A 24,078-nucleotide genomic window follows, 5' to 3' on the forward strand; every position below is an offset into this window, starting at 1 on the left:
TTGAGCAGGCGTTGGACTAGATGACCTCCTGAGGTCCCTTCCAACCTTGATAATCTATGATTCTATGAAGTGTGCATTGGGAAAAATCATAAAATATTTAAGTAAAAGGAAGATTAAAGTTCTATACACACATTTAAATAAAAGGTTCCTATTATTTAGTGAAAGTAAAAATTGACCCAGTGAGGTAATCTAAACTACGTGCTCTCTCCACACCTCTCCTAAAAATTACTAAAAGCTGACTTATTTCTCAAGAAGAATATTTCAGTTTAGAATTACTAGAAGACAGCTTTAAAAGAAAAGCTACCCTGCAACAGTCATTTCCTACATACGCGTAATAAGAGTTTTGTATAATCTGGGTGAAATTCCTAGACCCATAGACTTCAATGGGGCCAAGATTTCACCCTGTTTGTATTTTAAAGAGAAGTTCTCCACAACCCACTTCTTCAATTTCCTAAAATTTTTATATTGAATATGTCTCTCATACCTTCCTCTAACAGAGCAAGAATTGTCTCTCTTTTGTGGACACTCTCAAATCAGTTTAGAAAGGACTTATCAATTCAACTCATTAGTTTTGAATTGGCCTACATCAAATTGATAAAAGTCATTTCTAAACCAGTTTAAGAGTGACCACGCAGAGGTTTGCAATGGTTTAACTAAACTAGTGTAAGTTTGTACACAGACAAGGTCTTATGCAAAATCAGTCCCGAATGAAGTTCCTTAGTTGGGCTGATTCATATTTTGACAAAGATTTTTTATAATCTCACCATTTCACTGAGGGGCACAACTCTCATCACTTCAAAATCTGCATGACCCAGCACCACTATCTCTGACAGACTCACATACATACTCCATGCACCCATACAATGTATTTTTATTCACACATACATGATAAGATCTTCTAAAAAGCCTGATATGTATTTCCACTAGTCAGTGTTGACAGTAAGCAGAGGAGTGAAAGGGATCCATGAATGAGTAAAAGCAGCCAACAAACAAGTATAATATAAAGCTTCCAGGAAATCCTTACTAATTTTATGTATCTCATGACACCAAATGAAAAGATGGTTGTTAATTGCTTTTCATGGATTTGGCATGGGGTGGAGTGGTTTTGTTTAATTTGCTCCTTTGTCACCTCTGGGAATACCATTTTAGTTGCTAAGGAACTATTTCACTGTAAAGTACGTTTGCTGCAGAGACATACAGTAACTCCCTGTGGGAGTAAACCACAATTATAACGTAATAGTGTAAACATGCACAGCCTAAATTATATAATTTTCTTGTATAGAATGTTTGTTGGTGTGATGAGAGAATATGCCCTGGAGAAAGTGAAGAAAAATTTTTTTATGACAGTATAATTAATTGTCCAGTGAGACTGCATGAGTGAGTTATAGTATGTTTCGTTTGCTCTTAAGGTTACCAAGATGTCATCAAGGACCCTGTGCATCTGTGTATAGTAAAGTTACTTATGTAATATACCTTTCATCTACTTACACATTTCAATAATATGTTTTAAAACAACTGGCAACACACTTCTAACATTATAGAATCATACCAGTTTCAGTTGTGGTTAGGCAGAAACTTCCAAAATAAATCTATATTTTCAAGATCTTACAATCTTTTGAAAAAGCTTTAGAAGAAGCATAAGAAGCTTCATCTGCATTCCAAAAGTCAAATCTGAGAAATTTGTAAAATTTTGTTCTGAACATTTTTGGACAGCTGTGTTAAAACAAAAACAAAGGACTCAGTCCTCTTTTACATATCTGAAGATAATTTGATTTGCAAATAGAAAGGTTGTATTTGCAGAACACCACATGCTGTGCAATGATTTAAGCTGATTACGTGGTTTCTCTAAATTTATACTAAAATGTGCCTGCCTGTGGAGCACTGAACATAGAAATAAATGCAGCTCTATTTCTTTCAAAGTCTGATGCTGTACGATACATCCTCAAATGTTTGTAGGACCCTAAGGGCCTTTAAGATCTTGATAAACTTCCTCTGTGCATGAGGCCCAGTGGACTTGTCTTTAAGACATTCCTTGACACAACTAAAGTTCCCAATATCTCCAGATCTTGCAATGATGCTTCAATGCCCTTCTTTAAGACTCTGGGGTATTGATTTCTGCTTAAGGTTGTTCCTTAAAATAAATGCATTTCTAAATCTTTATTTATTGATTTAAAAATAAACCAGTGGAACTGTAAATGACTAAAAACAAGCTAATGCAACATTAAAGTTTAGATGTGCCGACTGTAGAATGTGAACATCTCAAGTTATGACTTCACAACAGCAGTTAGTCACTCAGCCCCTTGGTACGTGTACATTAGCATGAAAGATTACACAAACAGTATAACAATCAATAGCCCCATTACATATATGTAGTGCCAATTAAAACTATTGAGAGAACCATAAGTTTAATTTTTTTGACTTAGTACTTCTAAAATCTCAACTACCTGCATGAAATTTTTATTTATATTGAAGCCAAGATTTACCAAATATGGTAAATTTACTCCACAGCATTGTACTGAACCTCTCCAATGCCAGCTAGCTTGGCCCAATGCTAGTATTCTCCCTTTACAGTGAGCCAATCTCCCTTCATTGTCAACTAGTTTTGTCAGCTTTAAAGGGGCCAAACTAGCAGTTATGGAAGCCTGCCAGCTATGGAAAGTCCCACTGTTCACTGAGCTGGTCCACTGTTATGGGCATACATGTATTAGTGGTCTGGTAGAGTGTGCAGAGTACTGTACTTCGTCAACAATAAACCTGTCCGGGTGCCTTTGCCCCCTTAATGGATCTTGTGGTCATCGGGCGGTTTGCTCGAGATCTGCCGTGCCAGCTATCACAGGGGGAACACACACACGCAGTCAAACATCTATCAACATCTAACCAAACTTGGTAGTACAGTATTTTGGGGAAAGTTTTCATCTGGGACATAAACCAATCATACTTAAAATAAAGGGTTAGTTAAGAAACTCTAATGCTTACTGTTAAATTTCGCCTGTGAGTTCTATATTTTTTCAGTCAGAGCTATACTAACACAATATCAACTTTCAAGTAATTTTTTTTTTTAATTCCACAGTGTCCTAGGGATGGATGGCCTTTTAAAATTAGTTGCAAATATGAATGTTTTAGTGCAAGAAGCTTATTCTCCTGACAGGTAGAGGATGTTGTCTTGATGGCTAAAAGCTAAATGAAATACAAGAGTTGTGAATACTCTCACTTACAGTCTGACCGAAACATACAGTTAAGGGTTGGTTTGTTTACTAATAGAGTCACTAGAAACCTGGGAACAGATTTTCAGCTGGTTTATGTTGTCATAGCTTTATTGAAATCGATGGTGCTATAAAAATGTAATCAGCCAAGCTCCGCCCACTGGCTGGTGTGGAGGGACGAAAGGGCTTACACAAATTAGGACTTTGTCAGATGTTCATTCTTTCTGGTTTATCTTACTTGATGGCATTAATCTATTGCTTTTAGATATTTCAGTGTGTGGACATTCATCCCCCTCTATCTAGGGAAACAAAGTGCTGGTGAGTGAGTAAAAGAAATAGGAGAGAAACACCAACAGCAGAAAGGCTGATGAACCTTAGTTAAGGATTGAATACCACCCTTAACTTTGTCCGTTTACCTGATACCATTATCCCTATCTATTTTCAGTTACTGGCCCTGGACACTAGTGTAACAATTAAATAATATTGTTACAAATAAATGGATATTTATCAGCAGAGTTACCTTAAACAAGTTTTGTCTGGGAATATATTTCTATCTACTTAGCTACTGGTCTCCAGTAATGAGAAAGGCTCCAAGGCACAGCCAAAAATGCTGATTTTCAGGTAGCTTGATATTAGAAATAATTACATTATTTAAATATTCTTCAGGTACACTAAATACAGTGGTGCCCAAACTTTTCTGGTCACACCTCCCATTACCAGTAATAAAATCTGTCCACACACACCCCCTCCATTACTGCACAGTTGGTTCAGTGCAGAGCTTGGGCTGAAGGCAGAGCTGGGGATGGGGGAGAAGCTGGGACTAGAGGTGGGTTGGGGGCAGAGAGGGATGAGGGCAGAGCTGAGCTGGGGCTGGAGCAGGGGGTGGAGAGGAGCTGAGGCAGGGCCAGAGCGAGACTGAGGCCGGGTTGGGGCAGAGCTGGGTGGCACTCCCTCCCTGTCCCCCATGTACCCCCCCAAATATTCCTCCATGCCTCCCCCTAGGAGGATGCACCCCACAGTTTGGGGACCACTGCACTAGTGTACCTGAAATGTTCTCATTTTGCACTAGTGGCTTAAAGTTGTGTACAATACTCCTTCTCAATTAGTTTTAGCGGACAATACTACAAAGATGGAAACAGACAGACAATTTACAAAGGTATGCTTGCAGATTTGGCAAACATATCAGACAATATCACCATCAGACATGCATGGAACATACAACATTCCTGAAAAGGTGAGATATCTGATCATTCTACGAATGTAGACTTGAACCTCCTGTCTTACTTCCATTCCAACTTTCCTGTGTCATCCTTCCCTTTCACTTGCAGCCAAAATTCATTAATTTCAACATATCTAGAAGACATTCAAGACTTTATCCCTCAAACGAGCGATTTTGAGAAAGTGGGAGGATCAGCTCATTATATCCACATGTATAAATCCTACTACAAGGCTGTTTCACAGAAAACTACTGTCAGAGACCAACCTCCCATGCTACTCTATATATGCTTTTCAGAGTATAAAGTTTCAAAACTTCATAACACAGTGGTAAATTCTCCCTTGATACCCTGTCCTTTCTTGATTTTCCTCCTCTCAGACTTGGCAGTCTTTCCTCCTCCCATCTCCCCCTATTTATCCACCTTACACAAGTTTTGTCCTTAGACCCCTCTTCTTTTTTTCTACATCTTGATGAGATTGCAAGTTTGGTTGATAAAGGTAATAATATTAATTAATATACTTAAGTCTTTTGTAACACATTTGACTTAGTGCCACACTTTTTGATTAAATTAAAACAATATACAACTAACATGGCAAACATTAAATGGATTAAGAACTGGCAGGTCTCAAAATGTAAAACAGGGAATAGTCATCAAGCGGATATGTTTCCAGTGGGGTCCCATAGGGATTGGTTCTTGGCCCGACGCTATTTAACATTATCATCAATGATGTGAAAGAAAATATAAAACCACTGATAAAGTTTGCAGATGACACAAAAGTTGGGGAAGGTAAATAAAGAAGAGTACAGGTCACGGATTCAGAGCAATCTGGATCTCTTGGTAAACTGGGTGCAAGCAAACTATGTGTTTTAATCCAGCTAAATGCAAATGTATACATCTAGGAACAAAGAACGTAGGCCATACGTATAGGACGGGGTACTCTATCCTCGGAAGCAGTGACTCTGAAAAAGATTTGGGGGTCATGGTGGATGATCAGCTGAACATGATCACACAATGTGATGCTGTGGCCAAAAGAGCTAATGCGATTCTGGGATGCATAAACATGAGAATCTTGGATAGTAATAGAGAGGTTATTTTACCTATGTATTTGGTACTGATGCGACTGGGCTGGAACAGTGTCTAGTTCTGGTGCTCACAATTCAAGAAGAATGCTGAAAAATTGTGGCTCTTCTCTGAATCCTCTACAAGAATGATTAAAGGATTAGAAAACATGCCTTACAGCAGGGGTTCTCAAACTGGGATATGTGACCCCTTGAGGGGTTGCAAGGTTATTATGTGGGGGTCATGAGACAGGGGCAGCACCAGCCTCTTCCTGGTGAGGGGGATGAGGTGGGCTAGACTTGTGGTGTGCCAGGGGCTCTATGTGGGGGAAGGACACATAAAGAAACTGTATCAGTATCACTTTTCACAGCAGATTTAGTGCCCCATTGCCCCCCTTACTTCTGTGCTGCTGCTAGCGGCACAGATTTCAGAGCCGCCCAGCTTGGAAGACAGCACCACCGCCAGCAGCAGCGCAGAAGTAAGGGGGGCAATGGGGCACTAAATCTGCTGTGAAAAGTGACATTGACTATGTTTCTTCACCACCCCCAGAATTAAACAGTAACTATATAAAAAAAAGAATTCTGCTTTTAACAATTCAATAAAAGTGTTTTATAGTCTTAATTTAAAATCAGTGAAAAAAGGTAAATTCATTTTAAATAGGGTTATAAACTTAGCATTTAAAAATAGCGTTAAATATAAAAAATGTGTTTTTAATTTATAAGGGTTCCCCACTCAGAGGCTTGCTGTGTGAAAGGGGGTGCTAATACAAAAAGTTTGAGAACCGATGCCTTACAGCAATTGAACTCTGAGTCTATCTAGCTTAATGAAGAGAAGGTTAAGGAGCGATTTGACTACACTCTGTAAGTATCTATCTGGGCATCAAATATTTAATATGGATCTTGAATCTAGCAGAGAAAGATATAACACAATCCAATGGCTGGATGATGAAACTAGAAAAATTCAGACTGGAAATAAGGCATACATTTTTAATGGTAAGAGTAATTAACCATTGAAACAGTTTACCAAACGTTGTGGTGGATTCTCCATCACTGACAATTTTTAAATCAATATTGGATGTTTTTCCAAAATATTTGCTCTAAGAAATATTTTGGGGACATGTTATGGCCTGTGTTATACAGGACAGCAAACTACATGATCATAACGATCCTTTCTGGCCTTGGAATCTATGAATCTTATCCCTGGGGGGACATCCTCCATTTGAATGGCTTCAACTATCATTGCATATCAGTGCATGAAACTCTCAAATTTACCTCTCCACAGTGATCGTCTTTCTGAGTGTCCAGTCTGGCATATCCATCTGTCTCTTATTTGGATGGCTGGTTTCAGTTCAAGGTTTACATGGCCAGACTGGACTGCTTGCTTTTTATACCTTCACGATTAACACCCACATGCAGTACAGTATGCATTTGTCCATGTCATCAATTGAAATTACACAACATACACATTGAGCATGTATAGGCCCAAAGAATATAAAAAACCCCGTGCTGCATGCTGCCACTCACAGGACTAATATGTAAAGCCTAAAAATTCTATTTGTCTATCAAACACTATTAGAACTATTGGCTTTAGATATACACAAGCTATTTTGAATCCTTGGAACATGTAAACTACTTTGTAATCAGCCAGCTATTTTGAATATTCACTGCTGGTAAAATAAATGAAATTCTAACTGCAACATATTTCCTTTAGGACAAAAAGCAAGGCTTATGTTTAGATGTCTCCCAACATGACCTTAAAAATCAGAAGATTCCTTGGCAGATTTGTAGGGTTGGATTAGTCTATATATAAAATGAAATTCAATTCAGCTGTTGAAGTTTCATCAGGAGTTAAACACTACATGCTTTCCACAGGCCTCTACTTAAGAAATACTCTTTCAGGCACTGACAACTTCAAAGGTAAGTCCAATACACTTCCGTTGCATCACAATTCTTTTCATACTTGCTGTTTCTTAAAAACATTTACATTTAAACAAGGGCTTGCTCCTTCCCAACTCAGTCTTCTTCTTACTGGATTACATACCTGAGTCACAATATTGAATTTGTGATATCATTAATTAAATGTATAACAAATACATCAGTTATTCATTTGATATTTGAGTTTGTAACAAAGTATTCTATTTCCATAGCAACACAGTGTCACAAGGATACAATACCATTCAGGACATAGCTGAAAAAGCTGGCTTGTGAAGGAAAAACTTCTTATAAAAACAAGTAAGTGCAAGAATAGCAAAGAGAATACATAAAGTAAATCTCTGCCTTCTTCTTTCAAGTTCACACTAGTATGAAATTTTCCTTGACGTGGAAGTGCTTTCTCCTCACTGACTGAGATGAAGGAATACTTTTAAAGTGACTGTAAAAACCCTCTTAAAAGATCTGCGCCCTGTCTATATTCAGGGTCATAAAGGTTCATTTTATTGATAGATTTTTTTTTACTGATTTTATTCTGGTTAGTCCTACAGAGACAATACAGCTATAGCTTATATTCCTTTTCCTACATCAACAGACATGTTAACAGTTCCAATTACAAGGTCAGATTCTGGGATGAACCATTACCAACTCTACATTTTTTTGAACTACTGTAGTGTGTATTTTGCATAGCCTATTACCTAATACCTATTACCTAATACCTATTCCACCTGAATATCTTCAAAAACCCTTTGAAACATATTCAACTACATGGAAATCCTGTAGGATTCAACAAAAGGCAATTAAAATATTTTTCCACCCACAAACAACATTAAAATGATGCCTAAAAAGGTGGTTTGCCTGGGACAGCACAAAATCAGCTCAGATTGGAAACTTAGAGTATTTCCAGGTAAAACCAAACAAGATGCAAATAAATCTGATCTGTCTTATAAGGGAAGACTGAAAGTCTAACTCTTGTTATGCATGCTTCCTCCCCAGAAACAGCAGGCTCTATTATGAGAATCAACCACAAACCACAGCAGATATGAGTGCATTAAGGTCAGAACTAACCCTGTCAGTTGCGTTGAGATGGAGCATTTCAGCCCAATGGCTGTAGTCTGCCCAAAAGCAACATTTAGGATCCCTAGATGACATAATGCAAGAAGCTAGCTGCTACCGTTTTTTTATTATAGCAGCCCTGAGAATATTCGGATACCGATAGATGAAGCAGCAGCAGATGAGAGAGGGTGTTTAAAGCTCTCTTGTCTGCCTCAAACTAGTATGGGCAGACAGAAAGGACAGGATTCAGAGCCAAAATGTGGGACTGCTGCAGTAGCTGAAGAATACCTTTTCAACACAGATAGCATTAGTGAATCTTGTTTTCAGGGAATAACCCTGTTCAGCTCATACCTCACTATAGGAATTAAGAATACCCTGGTTTGATGTCTAAGCAGCAAAGGAAGTTACCTAAACTTCAGGAAGTTACTGAAAGGGGCTACCTGTACTGGATAGGTCAGAATCAGGCAAAGCACATCAGAAAGGAAAACAATGTTTTCTACTCATGTTTTCAATACATTCAGATTTCAATACGACAAATTCAAAGCTTAAATACCTTTTAATACTGCAAGAAAATATGATTTATAGCAATAAATACATTTCCTTTTATTAAGGTGTTGCAAACCAACTAGCAAAAGAACAAGAATCAGATCTTGATATTTAAGTCAGTTGGCCAGAGCTAAATTACAATAGGGCTGATTCAGACTGTGGACTTTAAGATGCAAAAGAGCAATTTAAAAAAAAAAAAATTTTCCCCTTCATATCTGATTTATTGAAGTCTGTATTGTTTTAACGTAATATATTCAACATTTATGATACAACAAAGAAAAAATAATCTGGAGAATGAAAGTAAAAAATACCTCTAATCGTTGTATTCTTCCCTTAAAGAACATAAACAGAGAAGAATTTGGATAAGCAGCTTCTTTTTTCAGAAGAATCTCCTTAGCCTCTTTCAGTCCTGCCTTGTTATCGCTGCCATCCAAAGCAAAAAAGGGACGAACTACTGTGTGGTACCACAGCAAAGCTAATCTGAAAGAATACACAAAAAGAACGATAATTACTGTTTGTTTACAGCAGATGAGTTCTATTATAGAGGCACTGACAAAAGATGCAGAGCATGATTCTTCTCTTGCTTGCCCTGACTTTAAGCCAGTGTCCTTCATTTCCTTAAATTGATTTCAAAATTACACCAGAATACACGAAAGTAGAATTAAGTTCACAATTTCCAAAGCATTAGATGAGCAGGGTTTTTAAAATCTCTAGAACTAAGTACAGGATAACTTTTTAAAATAATTACGTTCGTAAAAATACCATAAAACAAACAACAATTAAAGATGGGGGGGTTGGGGGAGAGAGAGGAAGGGATACTGAGCCTGCTGTTCCAAAGTGTTGACAAATAAATTACCGAGATCAGACTTATTGTGGGGGGAGATCAGGGCATGCCTGTTTCCTGGGCCAATTGGTGCGGGAAACACAAAGAAGGGATGGTATTCTCAATTTTCCCCACAATATAGATTATATGAAAGTGACTAATGAATGAATCTTCAGGGCATATTAAAGGTTATCATCAGATCAGAACTCTGATCTTTCTCTCCAAGCAGAAAGGATTTAGCACTGCATTCCACACTTATAGCAGTGGTGCACTGTAGTTCCTAGGCAAACCCAGTATCGAAGATATGAACTTTGTGGCACTGAATAGCAAAAAGACCTTCATAAAGGGCTGTAAATTAAGACTGGGTGAAAAATAAGCCACAAAAAATACCAGAATGTGCATAAGGAGTCAGGAAATCTTGTTATATGAGGGATACTCCTAAAAAGGCCAATATATTGAGTACCCTTTTTGTGTGTAAAAATCTCCAGTGTTCCCAAACTTCTGCAAATGGGAATTAGATAAAAATAGAAAAAAGTAATCACATTAAAGTAAGTATATATAATGAGTAGGTAGAAGTTTATAGTTTTTATGACATGAACATTTTCCCCTGTACAAGGTGCTAAATAGCAAACTAATTAAATATTTCAGCTTACTTTGGTTTTTAGGATATCCTTTAAATTACTGTTCTAAGCGCAATAATTTCTCCCTATTCATAGGAACTATTCTATGATATAATACAAGGCTTTGGAGAATAACATCACCAACACAATCTGAAGGCAGGTATTAAAAAAGGTTTCATTATAATATATGATTAATTTAACAAACAATGGCATGTTAAGCAACAATTTGAAAGCTTTTTACCTGCTGATGTTTCCTTTAAAGCAACAAGCTTTTATTTTATTTTTTGTTTCTTTGTAGTTCCACTAACTTTCACTACTAAGTTATCTACCAAAGAATTTCAATATAGCTACTCACGTAGCTAAAGGGGCCTTCATGTCCTTACTTTCACTTGCATACATCAGTGATGAAAGCCCCTGTAGGCGGTCTCCAGGAAAACCCAGCAGGTTGATGATTTTGAGCAGGTTTGGGGGCACCATGGATATGCAAAGATGAAAAAGTCCATATCCAAAGCTAACAGCACCTTTCAGTCTGTTTAGCGAATCCTCTGTTACACCTTCTGCAGCAATATGATTATCATTTGCAGCATCAGAAGTCAAGGATTCCTGAGTTATCTTCTTTTGATATACTTCCTGAAGTGTATTAATGTCCATGTAGCATTTATTGTAAATTTTCCAGGCTTTTCGAAGGATCCACCCACCTTTTATATATGCTAACAACAGAAAGAAAATATATCTCAAGGGTTTAATTCCAGATACAGAAACTAAAAAAGTCATAAATGGTCATTCATAGAATGACAAATACTATATAGCAATATCTCTTTATTTAAGCTGATTTCTCTTCATGACTACAAAAAAGTTCTGTAGGATTTTGTAGCAACTGAAATTCTGTTACCTGGAGATTATCTAATTAAACATCAAATTTAAAAAGAATACTATCACATATTTTTGATCCAAAACCTGATTTGATTTGTAAAATCTAGAGAAGATCTTTAATAATAATAAAATAAAAATAATAATACGAGTTTATACAGTGCTTTTTAGCCAAAGATCTTAAAAACAATTTATAGCACAAAGTTACTACTCCCTGTTGTAGGCAGACAACAAGGATGATGCAGATGAACAGAGAAATAAACAAAGAGTAAACAATGCTGGCTTCTGCTACTTTACAACACATGGTGTGGAGTAGGATGAACACAGTGCCTGGCAAATGGAAAGTAGAAAGCCCTAATTTATACAAATCAAATATACATTATTTAAAGGCCCTACTAGATATGTATACATATTTATTTAAAAATATATAAGTATCTTTAATCCTAAATAAAAATTTTAAATGTCTCATTTTTGCACTACTGAGACCCAACTTTTAAACCTAGCAAAAACTGGCAAAGAACCTACAAATATACCCTTTCACCTGCAAAACCTTCTATTTCCATATGCAAATGAATAATTGCATATAATATTGGTGCATGCTCACATACCAAATCTGTGTGAACAAATACAGGTTTTTAGGGCACAATGGCTTCACATTTTGCGGACACATTCAGTTTTGAAATATCTAATCCCTCATTTCAAATGGAATGTCTCTCTTGCACACAAAGCAACCATCTTTATCAATGTGGGTAATCATTTTTGCACTTCAGAGATCAGATGTTACTACTCTACATGCTATGAAAAAAGAAGACAGAATATTATTATTATAGTCACACCACACCTGACAATTCCTGTTTTACAAAAGAAAGTACAGCCAGGTAAACTTGACAGTCTGCTACAATTATCTGTCTCTGTAGTCGATCCATCATGGATGGTGCAGATTTTCGGCCATCGGCCTGTTTGAAATATACAAAAGCAGGGTTTAAATGATTTTAATTTCAAACTAAACTCCTATAATCTGTGCAATATTTATTAAATCACATAATTTATATTGTATAAATCTTTCAATTTTGACTTTCACTTTTGACAGTTGGTGCACAGGCAACCTTGATTTTCCAACAAGTTAAACATGTTCATATGAGAACTCTAATAATCCACAGTGGGTGTATCAAATTATATGGAAAAATATTTTTTAGAACTCGATTAGTCTATAATCAACACACATAGCAATATTTCCCTGACTTAGTATAGCCATTTCCAGAAAAAAAATTTCCCCCCAGCAACAATGCTCAATTGTATTACCTTAAATAGTCTGAAAAATTGTACAAATTAATGCACAGTATATAAATACGAGTTTTAGAATTTCTAAATTAACTTCAAGCATATTATTTATTCAAAATTACACTTAAACGTTACGTACTCTATTATCAACGTCAGATTTCCTTAGTGTTGAAAAGCACATCTAAAGAGAGTACCAAATTTCATTTCATTCAGAAGTTCCCTAGTTAGTGTTCTTTAATTTATTATAGTGCCATAGCTGTCGATGGGCTTTTGGAAAGAAATTTATATTAAACAAAAACAAGACCAAGATCCTTGTCCTTGAGAGACTTCTCAGTTAAATACAAATGTTTCGTTCTAAAAGATACCAGAGGAAGTTTTTGTTACTCTCCACATACCTTACAATATAGAGAGGTATTAAGCATGCATAATACTTTACTTACTGATTTATGCATACATAAAAGTGCAGTTACTCTCAGAGTCACTAGAAATGCGATGGCTAGGTGCTAAACGAGGAGACTTGGGCCTGGCAGTCCTTCATCCTTGAAAATCTTTCCAATTACCAGATGGCAAGATAGTATACCCTCTAAAGAACACAGATCTTTTACTTTGTATGAGCATGGCTAACCACCCTTTTTCTGCAACAATAACCCTCAACTTTTCAACTCGACATGTGAAGAGTTATTTTATACAACTCTGAAAAAAAGTTACCTTCCTTTTGTAACTGTCGTTCTTCAAGAGGTGTTGCTCATGTCCATTCCATTCTAGGTGTGCACGCCCATGTGTGTGGTCATTGGAGATTTTTGCCTTAGCTGTATCCGTAGGGTCAGCTGTGGTGCACACTTGAGTGCTGCGCTCATGTGTCGGCGTATCAGGTGCTATCGGCCATATGCCCTCTCAGTTCCTTCTTGCCGGCAACTCTGACAGAAAGGCAGGTAATGGAATGGACAGAGCAACACATCTCGAAGAACAACAGTTACGAAAGACAAGTAACTGTTTTTTCTTCAAGTGCTTGCTCACGTCAATTCCATTCTCGCTGACTCACAAACAGTGTCAATGGAGGTAGGCTCGGAGTTCACGGTCTTGCAGCTTGCAGCACTGTTCTGCCAAAGCCAGCGTCATCTCAAGCTTGCTGGGTAAGTGCATAATGAGATGCGAACATGTGTACAGATCACCAGATAGCGGCCGTACAGATCTCTTGGATTGGTACCTGTGCCAGGAAGGCTGCTGATGACGCTTGTGCCCTACTTGAGTGTGCCGTCATCATCACTAGCAGATGCTCCTTCTCCAGCTCATAGCAGTAACAGATGCAGGCCATGATCCAGGATGAAATCCTCTGAGCAGAAACTGGGCGACCTTTCATTCTGTCCGCCACCACAATGAACAACTTCATTGACTTAGGGGATGGCCCTCCTGACATCCAGGGTGTGTAGCCTGTTCTCCTCATCTGACGTACAAGACTTTGGAAAGAAGACGGGTAAGTATATGTCCTGCCCAGTATGAAACTGGGAGACAATCTTGGGCAGAAATGATGCGTGCAGTTGCAGCTGGACCATATCCTTGTAGAAGATCTTATAGGGCGGTTCTGAAGTAAGTGCCCTGATTTCGGACACCCTGTGGGCTGACATCGCAACCAGGAATGAAACCTTCCAGGAGAGAAGCAGGAGAGAGCAGGAAGCCAGAGGCTCGAAGGGAGGCCCCACGAGCCTCGACAGCACAAGATTCAGGTCACAGGGAGGGACGGGATCCTGGACGTGTGGGTAGAGACACTCCCGACCTTTCAAAAACCGGCCCGTCATGTCGTGAGCGAAGATCAAACTGCCTTGGAATGAAGGATGGAAAGCGGATGTAGTGGCCAGGTGGACCTTGATCAATGACAGGGACAAACCTTGGAGTTTGAGGTGCAGCGAGGCCTGCGCAGCCCGGATACGCCGTTCTGAGGCTCAGCATGTAAACCTTTTCCACTTGGCCAGGTACGTCACTCTGGTGGAGGGTTTCCACCTAGTCAGCAAGACCTGCCGAACACGGGCCGAGCATTCCCGTTTGCCCGCGTTTGGCAATGCAGAAGCTATGTGTCAAGTACAGCACCTCCATGTTTGGGGGCAGAAGGCTGCCATGGTTTTGGGACAGCAAATCCGGCCAGAGAGGCAGCTGCAGTGGGGCGGTTACCAAAAGGTCCAGCAGCGTGCCGAATCAGCGCTTGCAAGGCCATGCAGGGACTATTAGGATAAGCTTTGCCCTGTCCTGATTGATGGTCACAAGGACCCTGTGAAGGAACAGCACTGGTGGGAAGGCATACATCAGAGTCCCCAACCACATGCTCTGTTTTTTCTGGGGGATGGAAGGGGCCCCTGTCCATCCCCTGGATGGAACAGAATACATGGCATTTCCTGTTCTGCCTGGATGGGAACAGGTCCACCTGGAGAGTCCCCCACCTCTGAAAGATTATGCTGACTGCCTCCGGATGGAGTGACCACTCATGGCGAGACGAGAAGGTCCTGCTGAGGTGATCTGCTAAAACATTTTTGGTTCTGGGCAGGTGTGCAGCTACCAGAAAAATGGCATACTGCACACAAAAGTCCCAAAGGCCGAGAGCTTCTTGACAAAGGGCCAACAACCTGGCTCCGCACTACCTGTTGATGTAATACATCACAGCAGTATTGTCCATCAGGACTGCACCACTTTGCCCTTCAGGTGGGGCAAGAAAGCCTGGCAGGCCAGGCGAACTGCTCTGAGCTCCCTGATGTTAATATGAGGGCCAGACTGTCCCGCAACCAGTGGCCCTGGGTGCTTGGCTCGCCCAGATGGACTCCCCAGCCCAGGTCCAAAGCATCGGAGACCAGGGTCAATGACAGGGACAGGGCCACGAAGGAAACTCCCTCCAACACTGACCCAGAATCCAACCACCAATCCAGGGACAATCAGATGTGATCTGGCATCCTGACTACCCGGGTCTAGGTTGTGCCTGTTGGGGATGTAGGTTGACACCAGCCACGCTTGCAGAGGCTGAAGATGAAGCCAGGCATGACTGACCACATATATGCATGCGGCCCAACAACCGCAGGCAGGTGTGACTTGTGATGAGCATGTGATTCTTCACATGGGAGATCAGGTCCAACATGGCCTGAAAACATGCTTTCAGAAGAAAGGTTCTGGCTTGTGTGGAGTTCAAAACTGCCCCAATGAAGTCTATTCACTGGACTGGCATTAAGGTGGATTTTTTCTTGTTTATTGACAAGCTCAGGTCACAGCAGGTGGAACGCACCAGATCGAGGCTCCTCTGCACTTGTTCCCAAGACCTGCCCTTGATGAGCTAGTCATCAAGATATGGGAAGACCTGGACCCCTCAGCATCTCAGGTAAGCAGCCACTAGTGCCATATGTTTTGTGAACACTCTCAGGGCCAGAGAGACCAAAGGGCAGCACCGTGAATTGAAAATGATGTCCACCCACTATGAAACGAAGGAAACACTTAAGACCTTTGAATATGGAAATAAGTGTCCTTCAAGTCAAGGGCAGCGTACCAGTCTCCTGGATCCAGGGAAAGGATGATGGAGGCCAAGGAGACCATGCGAAACTTCAACTCTCTCAGAGACTTGTTGAGGCGACGCAGGTCCAGAATGGGTCTGAAGCCCCCTTTTGCTTTTGGGATTAGGAAGTAACAGGCATAGAATCCCTTTCCTTTCATGTCCTGAGGGACCTCCTGCATCGACCACAGGTGCAAGAGATTCTTGAACTCTTGAATGAGGTGTTGCTCGTGAGAAGGGTCCCTGAAGAGGGATGGGGAAGAATAGGGGTGGGAGAGAGGGACAGCTGAAAATTGCAGGGTATAGCCCCGAGATACTATGTCCAGCACCCAGCGGTCTGAGGTGGCCTGTGACTAGGCCAAACAGTAGGTACGAAGACAGTCAAGGAAAGAACAAGGTGGATACGGGGAGCTGACTGGGGCGTTGCTCTTGAGCACACCTTCAAAACAAGCGCTTCTAGCCCCCAGGATGCTTTGCCGGGCTGGGCTGCGTGGGTGAATGGGGAGGTGGAAGGGTAGAAAAGCTCATGTCTCTATCCCTTCTCCTTGCAGACCCTTGACAAGGCCTTGGAAGGAATGCATCTTCCTACATATTTGTACAGCATAATGGAGCCCCAATCACAAACAAGACTTTTGGATATTTGTGACCCAGGGACCCCTTAGTGTCAACTGGCAGAGGGCATAAGAGGTGGTGCATAAGGGTCTAATATCTACATAATAATGCACCAAAGGGTGGCATATGAAGTCTCTACCAATAGCCAGTAACACACTGGACATCCTAATCATTACAAGATGCATGTACAGATGTTATTTAAGGAATCAGGTATCTATACTGAAAACTATTTTTCTTAAGGTACAGGAGTTAAGATCGGTCTCCAGAAGGTGATAAACAGGCTCTGTTCAGGATGGGTGTAGTAGACATTTATCTCTCTAGCTGGTCACATGAAAGATCTACAGGAAAAAATAAAAACAAGGTGTCTTGTTTATGAGTAAAGACTGTTTTTTTCAGATATAACCGGGGGGTACTGTAGTACACCCCAGGTACTTCACTGAGGAGATGAATTGTCAGCGTGTTCTGTCTTATGAAAAGAGGGTCAGAGTCAACCTGGCTAGAAAGTACTAGAAAGATTTTAAGTGAGCTAAACTTCGTTAGACAAGATAGTATCTTGTTAATTAAATCTAGGCTCTAGAAGGCATTAGGATTTTATTTTATATGTAAGCATGTGTTTCCAATACTTTCACTTTCTACTTCTAAAATCTCTACTCTTTGTTAAATAAATTTTTACTTATTTTGACTAAACATATTTAAGTGCTGTGTGTTAAGTGGAGCAGTGATCCTCAAGTGAAACTGGTAAACTGGTATGTACTGTTCCTTTGAAAGCAGTGAATTTCGTGAACCAGTGGCAGACACTCCAAGGGGATGCTCAGGGACCTCAAGGGTTGGAATGCGCCTATCTGTAGAGAGAGCTGGGCCTGCGTAGGCCTAGAGTGCTGGTGTTGCCTGTGGTCAGTGGGGCTGGGGAGCTGATGCCTGGAAGGCACAGACAAGCCTTCCTCAGGCTAACAGCAGGCTGCACTGAGGTGCCTCACAACACTGGCTACCCCTGGGAAGTGTCACAAGATATTACTATGTATAGAAACTAAACAAATAATTATCCAGAGTAATCAGATAATTCAGCAGCTGGTCAGTCCCTTAAAGAGTACATGTTGAGAGGACACAATATTTCTTGGCATAAATCACAGCTCTTCTGTAGAATCACAAATTCCTTGTACAAAATAAAAAAAAAAAAAAAAATCAGACTCCAGGTAGCTCCTTAGATAACGCCATCTCAACAAAGCCCAACTGATTCAATTCTGAGAGCTCACCATTAAACCCCAATGACATCCAGACACCAAAATCACCAGGTTACAATGAGGAACCAGAGTCAAGAGCCTCCTCTAAGAGCTGATAAAAGCAGCTGGTAACCTGACAGATACTCCAGTTGGGAGGGCAGACCAGCAGCAGAGACCACCACAAAAATCGGTGAGGTTATGACTAAACACTCTGTCTCTGATGCCAATATGGGTATGGCATAGCCTCTGCATTGAAATGGAAGAGATGATGGTTGTGCTACTCAACAGTACTCAGAATATCTAACCCACCAAAGACAACCATATGGGTGGCCCTATGGGAGCTGTCCTCAACTCTGGGTAAATCTCTCTCAAATTTCTAAAATGCCCATCACTCTGGTAATTAGCCTCTCTAAACCTAGGAATTCCATATGCCAGCCCATCTGAACTGACACTGTCATGCAAACTGAAATTTTAGAGAACAAACATACCACAAAGATTCCCAACAGCAGTTCTGACATCAGCTCAGCCATGAAAACTCCTCTTGAATGCCAACGAGAAAAGGAAAGCTAGAAGGAAGTTTTCACAAACAGTTGCACACAATAGTTAATATTTTTACAGATGCTCCACTTACATTCCTTTTAATTTTATTCTTGATTGTTTCTATAACTCCAGCTTCTTCACTTTCACACAGTTTTTCTGTGGCTTTTAAATCATCACAAGCCAACTGCATTTTTTCTTCTTCAAATGTCATCATGGCATTCTTTCAAAAATAAAATGCAAAAGATTTGAATGACAAAACAAGAAAATTTACATCAGCTATTGGTGCAGTAACTATAGAGAAAAACTAAATAAGTCTTTTTAAAACACATCTGAGGGGATTAAATTGCTACTCAAGACTCATATACACAGCTAGATATATATACACCCCTTGCCCAACTGCATTTAAGTGTGCCTCACTAAAATGTCAAGAGACTGAAATCAGAACTTATTAGCTGACTCTGCTTCTCTTAACAAAACTGAATGTTTAATATATAATTGAACTGAAAATACTGTCATATTACATTTGCTGAAAAATGCATTATGTTACATAAATTCACTTTCAATTACTGTTATGCAAGATTCAATTTGTGTCTGCGCACATACTGTTTTATATAATTTATTCACGTAAATAACATGCCTCAAAGTCAAGAACAAATAAAACCCGCTGCATTATGAGTGATAATGAGCAGAATCCCTATACTTCTTGTTAAAAACAAACAAACAAAAAAAAACATTTCAGCTTCCATTTAGCCTAGCTAAAGAGGGTCTCAGGATAACTGACTTCTTTTTCTGATACTTTGTCTAATGGAAATTCTGGATGACATAGGCATGCCAAGTGTTGTAGCTATCTTTAGAACAGTAACTAAGCAGAAGTTTTTCAAGGTACAATGATGCTGTACTGTGCTGTTATACTGGTTCAGTAAATCAACTCAGATAAGCAAGCCTAAGAGATTTTCATCATGTTGGCCTAAGGCAAGAGGGAAAAAGCCGCCTTTAATATGCCTTTCCAAGTCATGTAGTCCACAGACTGAGGTGTTTAAAATTAATTTAATGTACAAAAAAGCACTTCTGGAATATTATAAAATTATCTTTTATTTAAAAAACAAAACAAAAAACAACTTTACTATTCTATATGTGGTTGCAGCCTAGGATTAAGCAGGCAAGTGACAATAAGGTCAACTTAAAAATGAGGTTCAAATACTTTCTTAAATACTATTAAATATGCTTTTAGATCAGCAGCTCGTTTTCATCCCTTTTCTCTCTTCTTCCTCCATATACGATGTACTCAACACATTTTCATAAATGTGACCAGTCACACATTAATAACCTTTAGTCTATTAGCGTTCTTAGTCCTCAAATACCTCTGCACCTTCAAAAAGGGTACTAATTTAAGATGTTTTCACATGAAGTCCACCAGTTTTATTCTAAAATAATGATAAATGAGACTTATAATAAACTGTTAATTTCTAGGACAAAGCGGAATTTATGAATTTCATTTCAATAACTAATTTTTTTCAGTAAAGCAAGACAATCAGTCTTTGGCTTTTGCTTTTAATGGAACATGTAAATATTTAATAAATTTGAGATGTTGAATTTATAGAACCCTTTACTCCCAATTAAAACCGCATAAAAGAGCAAAACAAGTTAAGATTCCATATATGCAACATAATCAGTTATGCATGTTTTATAACTACATTATTTTAATATTCTGAAAGAGTTGAGCCTAACAAGAAAAAACAAATGACCATATGCACCATATATACCCACAAGGAAATTAACAATGATACAAACAGTGAGATGAATTCTCTCTGCCCAATTTGTTCACCCACTTACCAAAAAACTGACAAAACTGGCCCCAAAACTCATTAACGGACTGTGGTTTCTGTAAAAAAACAAAAACAAAATGCAGTTATCACATGTAAACATACAGTTTACTAGAACACACACCTATAGAAAATATCTGATGTGAAATAAGGGTTATATGTCTGGGAATAAATCTGCTTCATTAGACCAAATTCTGAAATCAAAATTGGTTTATGCAAGATCATAATGTGGAAGAAGTGGGTACATGATACTCTCCAGGGAAAAAGCCACAAGATGGAAAGAATTCAACATAATTCTCTGGACTTGAGTCACCCCTGCTAGTACAAGTGGTGGAAACTGCAAAATGTGTGTCTTTCAGGGTTTCCATGCCCCAAAAATATTAGCCCATGGGGGCGGGGAGACAAGCCTTGATATTGCAACTGCATCCAATGGAGCTTCACATGAGCCAGAAATTCACCTGCATGCATGCAGTTGCAAATCTGGGACAAATGTTAAGAGTGACCTCCATGGGGGTTCTGCTAGGAAAGGGCCACTTCAGGTCTAAGGCCAGAAAACCATAGGATCCCTGAAGGTTGGGGCGGACATGGAGATACAGTGATTCAGCAGAGGCACAAGAGACATACATTTTCCCTGCTCAATGTCACCTATTTTAGGGGCTCCACTCTCCAGCCTGGAGCCCTCCCAACAGAGCAGGTATTGAGGGATGCCTTGCACTATTTCAGCCTTCTGGTGGGTGAGCACTCAGATGTTAAAGAACCTTGCACGTACTGCCTGATTTATCCCTCAGCAGGGACCAGAAAGGTAGCAGAGGTTATGGCCTTCCAATGATAGTTTTGAAGGCAACTCAAAGGCTATCCTTGTTGATCTTGGACCAACTTTGTGGATCAAGATCTCACCTCACTGCCTGGCATTTCACACCTACCTGGCAGCATGTCCTTCAGTGAGCCATGCTGCGATTGGCCATACCCCACTGCCCAATTAATTGTTTTCTCCTATCCCTCAACTTCTGAACGGATTTCTATTTGTAAGAGTGATTACAATATTCCCTGGTATTCTATTTCTAGAAGTATCTAATGTGTCTTTCATCTAGTTAAGTGCTCAGGTAATATGGTGATGGACACCGCAGAAATGTGTATATAACAAGAATGTGACTTGGAGACCTGAAGTTCCATTTTGATAGTTCATAAGAAGTCTGGTTCTTTATCTGCTTTGTTCCAGAGATCTAAAATAGGTTAGAAGTCTTCCTCATTAATTTTTAGTAAATGAATTAAGAAATTGTAAATCATTGAAGGTTTTCCTTGTTTCATGGGAATTAAGGTCTAATTCCATGAGGGTGACAGCAATTCCTAGGCCAAACAGACAGTCAGGTTATATTCAGTACCTGGGTCAGGTTTCAGACTGAATGACCACAGCAATTACTATAAAACCCTGTCTATGGCTAAACATAGAGCTAGCTGTCAGGAACTCTTGTTATAATCTCAGCAATGCAATTGATCCACTGTTTGGCCTTGGACAAATAATTTGTTTTCCCATGTGTAAAAATAAATAAATATCATCATCCTTTTCATTATCATATCAGTAAAACTAGAATGTTTTGTGATGGTCTCAGAAAGCCAAGATATCAATGCAGGTTTTTCAGAGTTTACCCATGTTTTACTTTATGTATTATATGTAACAATAAAGCAAATAAGCTTGGAGGAAGCAAGAGAGAAAAAGGACTGAGAGGGAAATAAGAGATGGAAACAAGAACTGAAAAACCTACACTTCAAATACATATTAGAGTGTGTTTGATACAACATTTGTAAATATAAACCCATACATATTTTATAATATAAATCTCTTGCTGTGGGGTTTTTCAAATAAATATACCAATATCCAAAAATCAAAGAGGAAAAAACACACTTCAAACAAACATTCTAGCTATTTTAATCTCCCGAATGTTATTGACAGGTAAACAAAGAGAGTAGCCACCAGAAATATCACTGTTATTTAGTATCTAAACTGTGCTCTACAGAGAGCCTGTGTTACAGACTAGTAGAAACCTGTCACGTGTTACGTGTGTTTCAGTGACACTTCCACCTAAAACTCCTACTTAAATTCCAGTGACCTGCTTGAGTACTCTTCTGAGTATAGAGGCTTTCCTGAATTGGGGTCTTTATTGCAGTCTGAGTAATTTTACACTAATCTGCAAGATATTAAATTATTAGTTCTTAATGAGCAACCAATACTTCTAGCCTCACTCCCTCCCATTCATCCTGCATCAGATTAGACTTCCAGCATTTTACCCAATCTCTCCAATTCTTTGCACTCACATAATTTCTACATTGTAATTTAATAATCATCTTAACGTTGCCTGTCACTTCATTTTGCCGCATCTGTTAGCCTGGTTTCCTAGCCAGCAATGTACATTAACACTGTTATCCTCACCATTCTTTTTGATGGTGTCAAGCATCAATGCTATTTTCTTGATGAGGATTTATGTCTTTGAACTATAGATCACCATAAAAAATATTAGCCAGTAAAGTGTTGGAAAGAGATTTACTGACTTCAGAAGAGTGCATCTCCTTATTTGCTAATCTTCTCCTGGAATTTAAGAGGAAAACACTGAACTAGAATGAAATGTGCCTCAATATACGTTATATTTTTTAAAATACGGTTGGGAGGATGATTTTTTCTTAAAGACATGAAGGGGAGTGAACACCTATCATCTTTAAACAATTTGCAAAGAGTTGCAGGGGGATTGTGCTACAGTAGTTTATTCTATTCCCCTTTGTTTTGTTTTTCCCAAAATAATCTTGTGAAGCTCATGTGACTGTACATTTCTCAAGTGAACATAACATTTAAGAAATATGGAGCTAAAGCAGTTTTAAACAGGAACTTATTATAAGAAGTTTTACTTAAATTCCATATTTTAAGATGAACATGTCAAGAGTGAAAAAATCCAATTGCTGAATTGTCTTTGAGATCAATTACTGCAGTGAAATCATGTATTAAGTATGCTGGTGATCTCTTTCTAGGTGCTAAACTAGTGATCAATAAGTCTTTAGTTCCTTAGCTCTCATGTATCACCTTTTTTGTGTAAAACAGTAGTATTACACCAATTCTCCTGCCCTTTGTCTGCTCAAATGCATTCTGTAAACATTGCCAGTTATTTCTAAAGACTTCCCCGTGCTTCCGAAAAAGATATATAAAAAAAAATCAATACTATCACAGGCTATTTTCTTTCATCAGTTATTCTCGTTAGGCAATTACTATATTATAAGGGATCATAGCTTACTTACAATGTTATAAAAATCCTTACCCAGCTTGTTGAAGGCAGGTGAAAAAAATTAGGTTGTATCTGTGCAGTAGATGATTTGTTAAGTAATATTTTGCAACATATTTTCAAAATTACATTGAAGTCAACACAACTATAAACCTCAAAAAGATGTTGCAAATTAAAGTAGTAAGGAAATATGTTTGAAAATCCTTAACTATTACTTTGGCTATCTAGGTGCAAAGCAGAAGGTGTTTTTATGGTAAAATCATGTAAAAACAGGATTAACAACTATTTACATTATCTTAATGACAGTACTGCTGCTAGATGCCACAATTCAATTATGCCAGTGTAGTTCATTTCACTATGGCTCTTAATATAGCTAATTTTGTTTCAGAGGAAAGAGAGGTGCTTGCTCTGCCCCTCCCTGATGTATGTATTTAACTCATATAATTAATGTTAATCAGAGTTTTAAGCATGGTTTGTGGAAAGAATAGAGC

General features: G+C 38.9%; 1 protein-coding gene across 3 annotated transcripts in view; it reads right to left on the bottom strand.

The window, feature by feature from the left end:
- Window positions 1-24,078, bottom strand: part of TTC39C (tetratricopeptide repeat domain 39C) — a 62,318-nt gene that overhangs the window by 24,940 nt on the left and 13,300 nt on the right. For 2 of the 3 annotated variants that reach the window (XM_048840479.2, XM_048840478.2), the window contains 5 exons: window positions 20,332-20,380; window positions 18,590-18,718; window positions 12,164-12,278; window positions 10,808-11,162; window positions 9,321-9,489 (listed from right to left, as the gene is read on the bottom strand). In XM_048840479.2, the coding sequence (XP_048696436.1) occupies window positions 9,321-9,489; window positions 10,808-11,162; window positions 12,164-12,278; window positions 18,590-18,718; window positions 20,332-20,364 (801 nt within the window). In that variant the 5' untranslated portion in view covers window positions 20,365-20,380. Of the gene's footprint in view, window positions 1-9,320; window positions 9,490-10,807; window positions 11,163-12,163; window positions 12,279-18,589; window positions 18,719-20,331; window positions 20,381-24,078 lie in introns of those variants that run through there. The other variant, XM_048840480.2, reaches the window with a different exon arrangement.

The sequence above is a fragment of the Caretta caretta genome, chromosome 2, assembly GCF_965140235.1.
Source record: "Caretta caretta isolate rCarCar2 chromosome 2, rCarCar1.hap1, whole genome shotgun sequence".
Taxonomy (NCBI): domain Eukaryota; kingdom Metazoa; phylum Chordata; order Testudines; family Cheloniidae; genus Caretta; species Caretta caretta.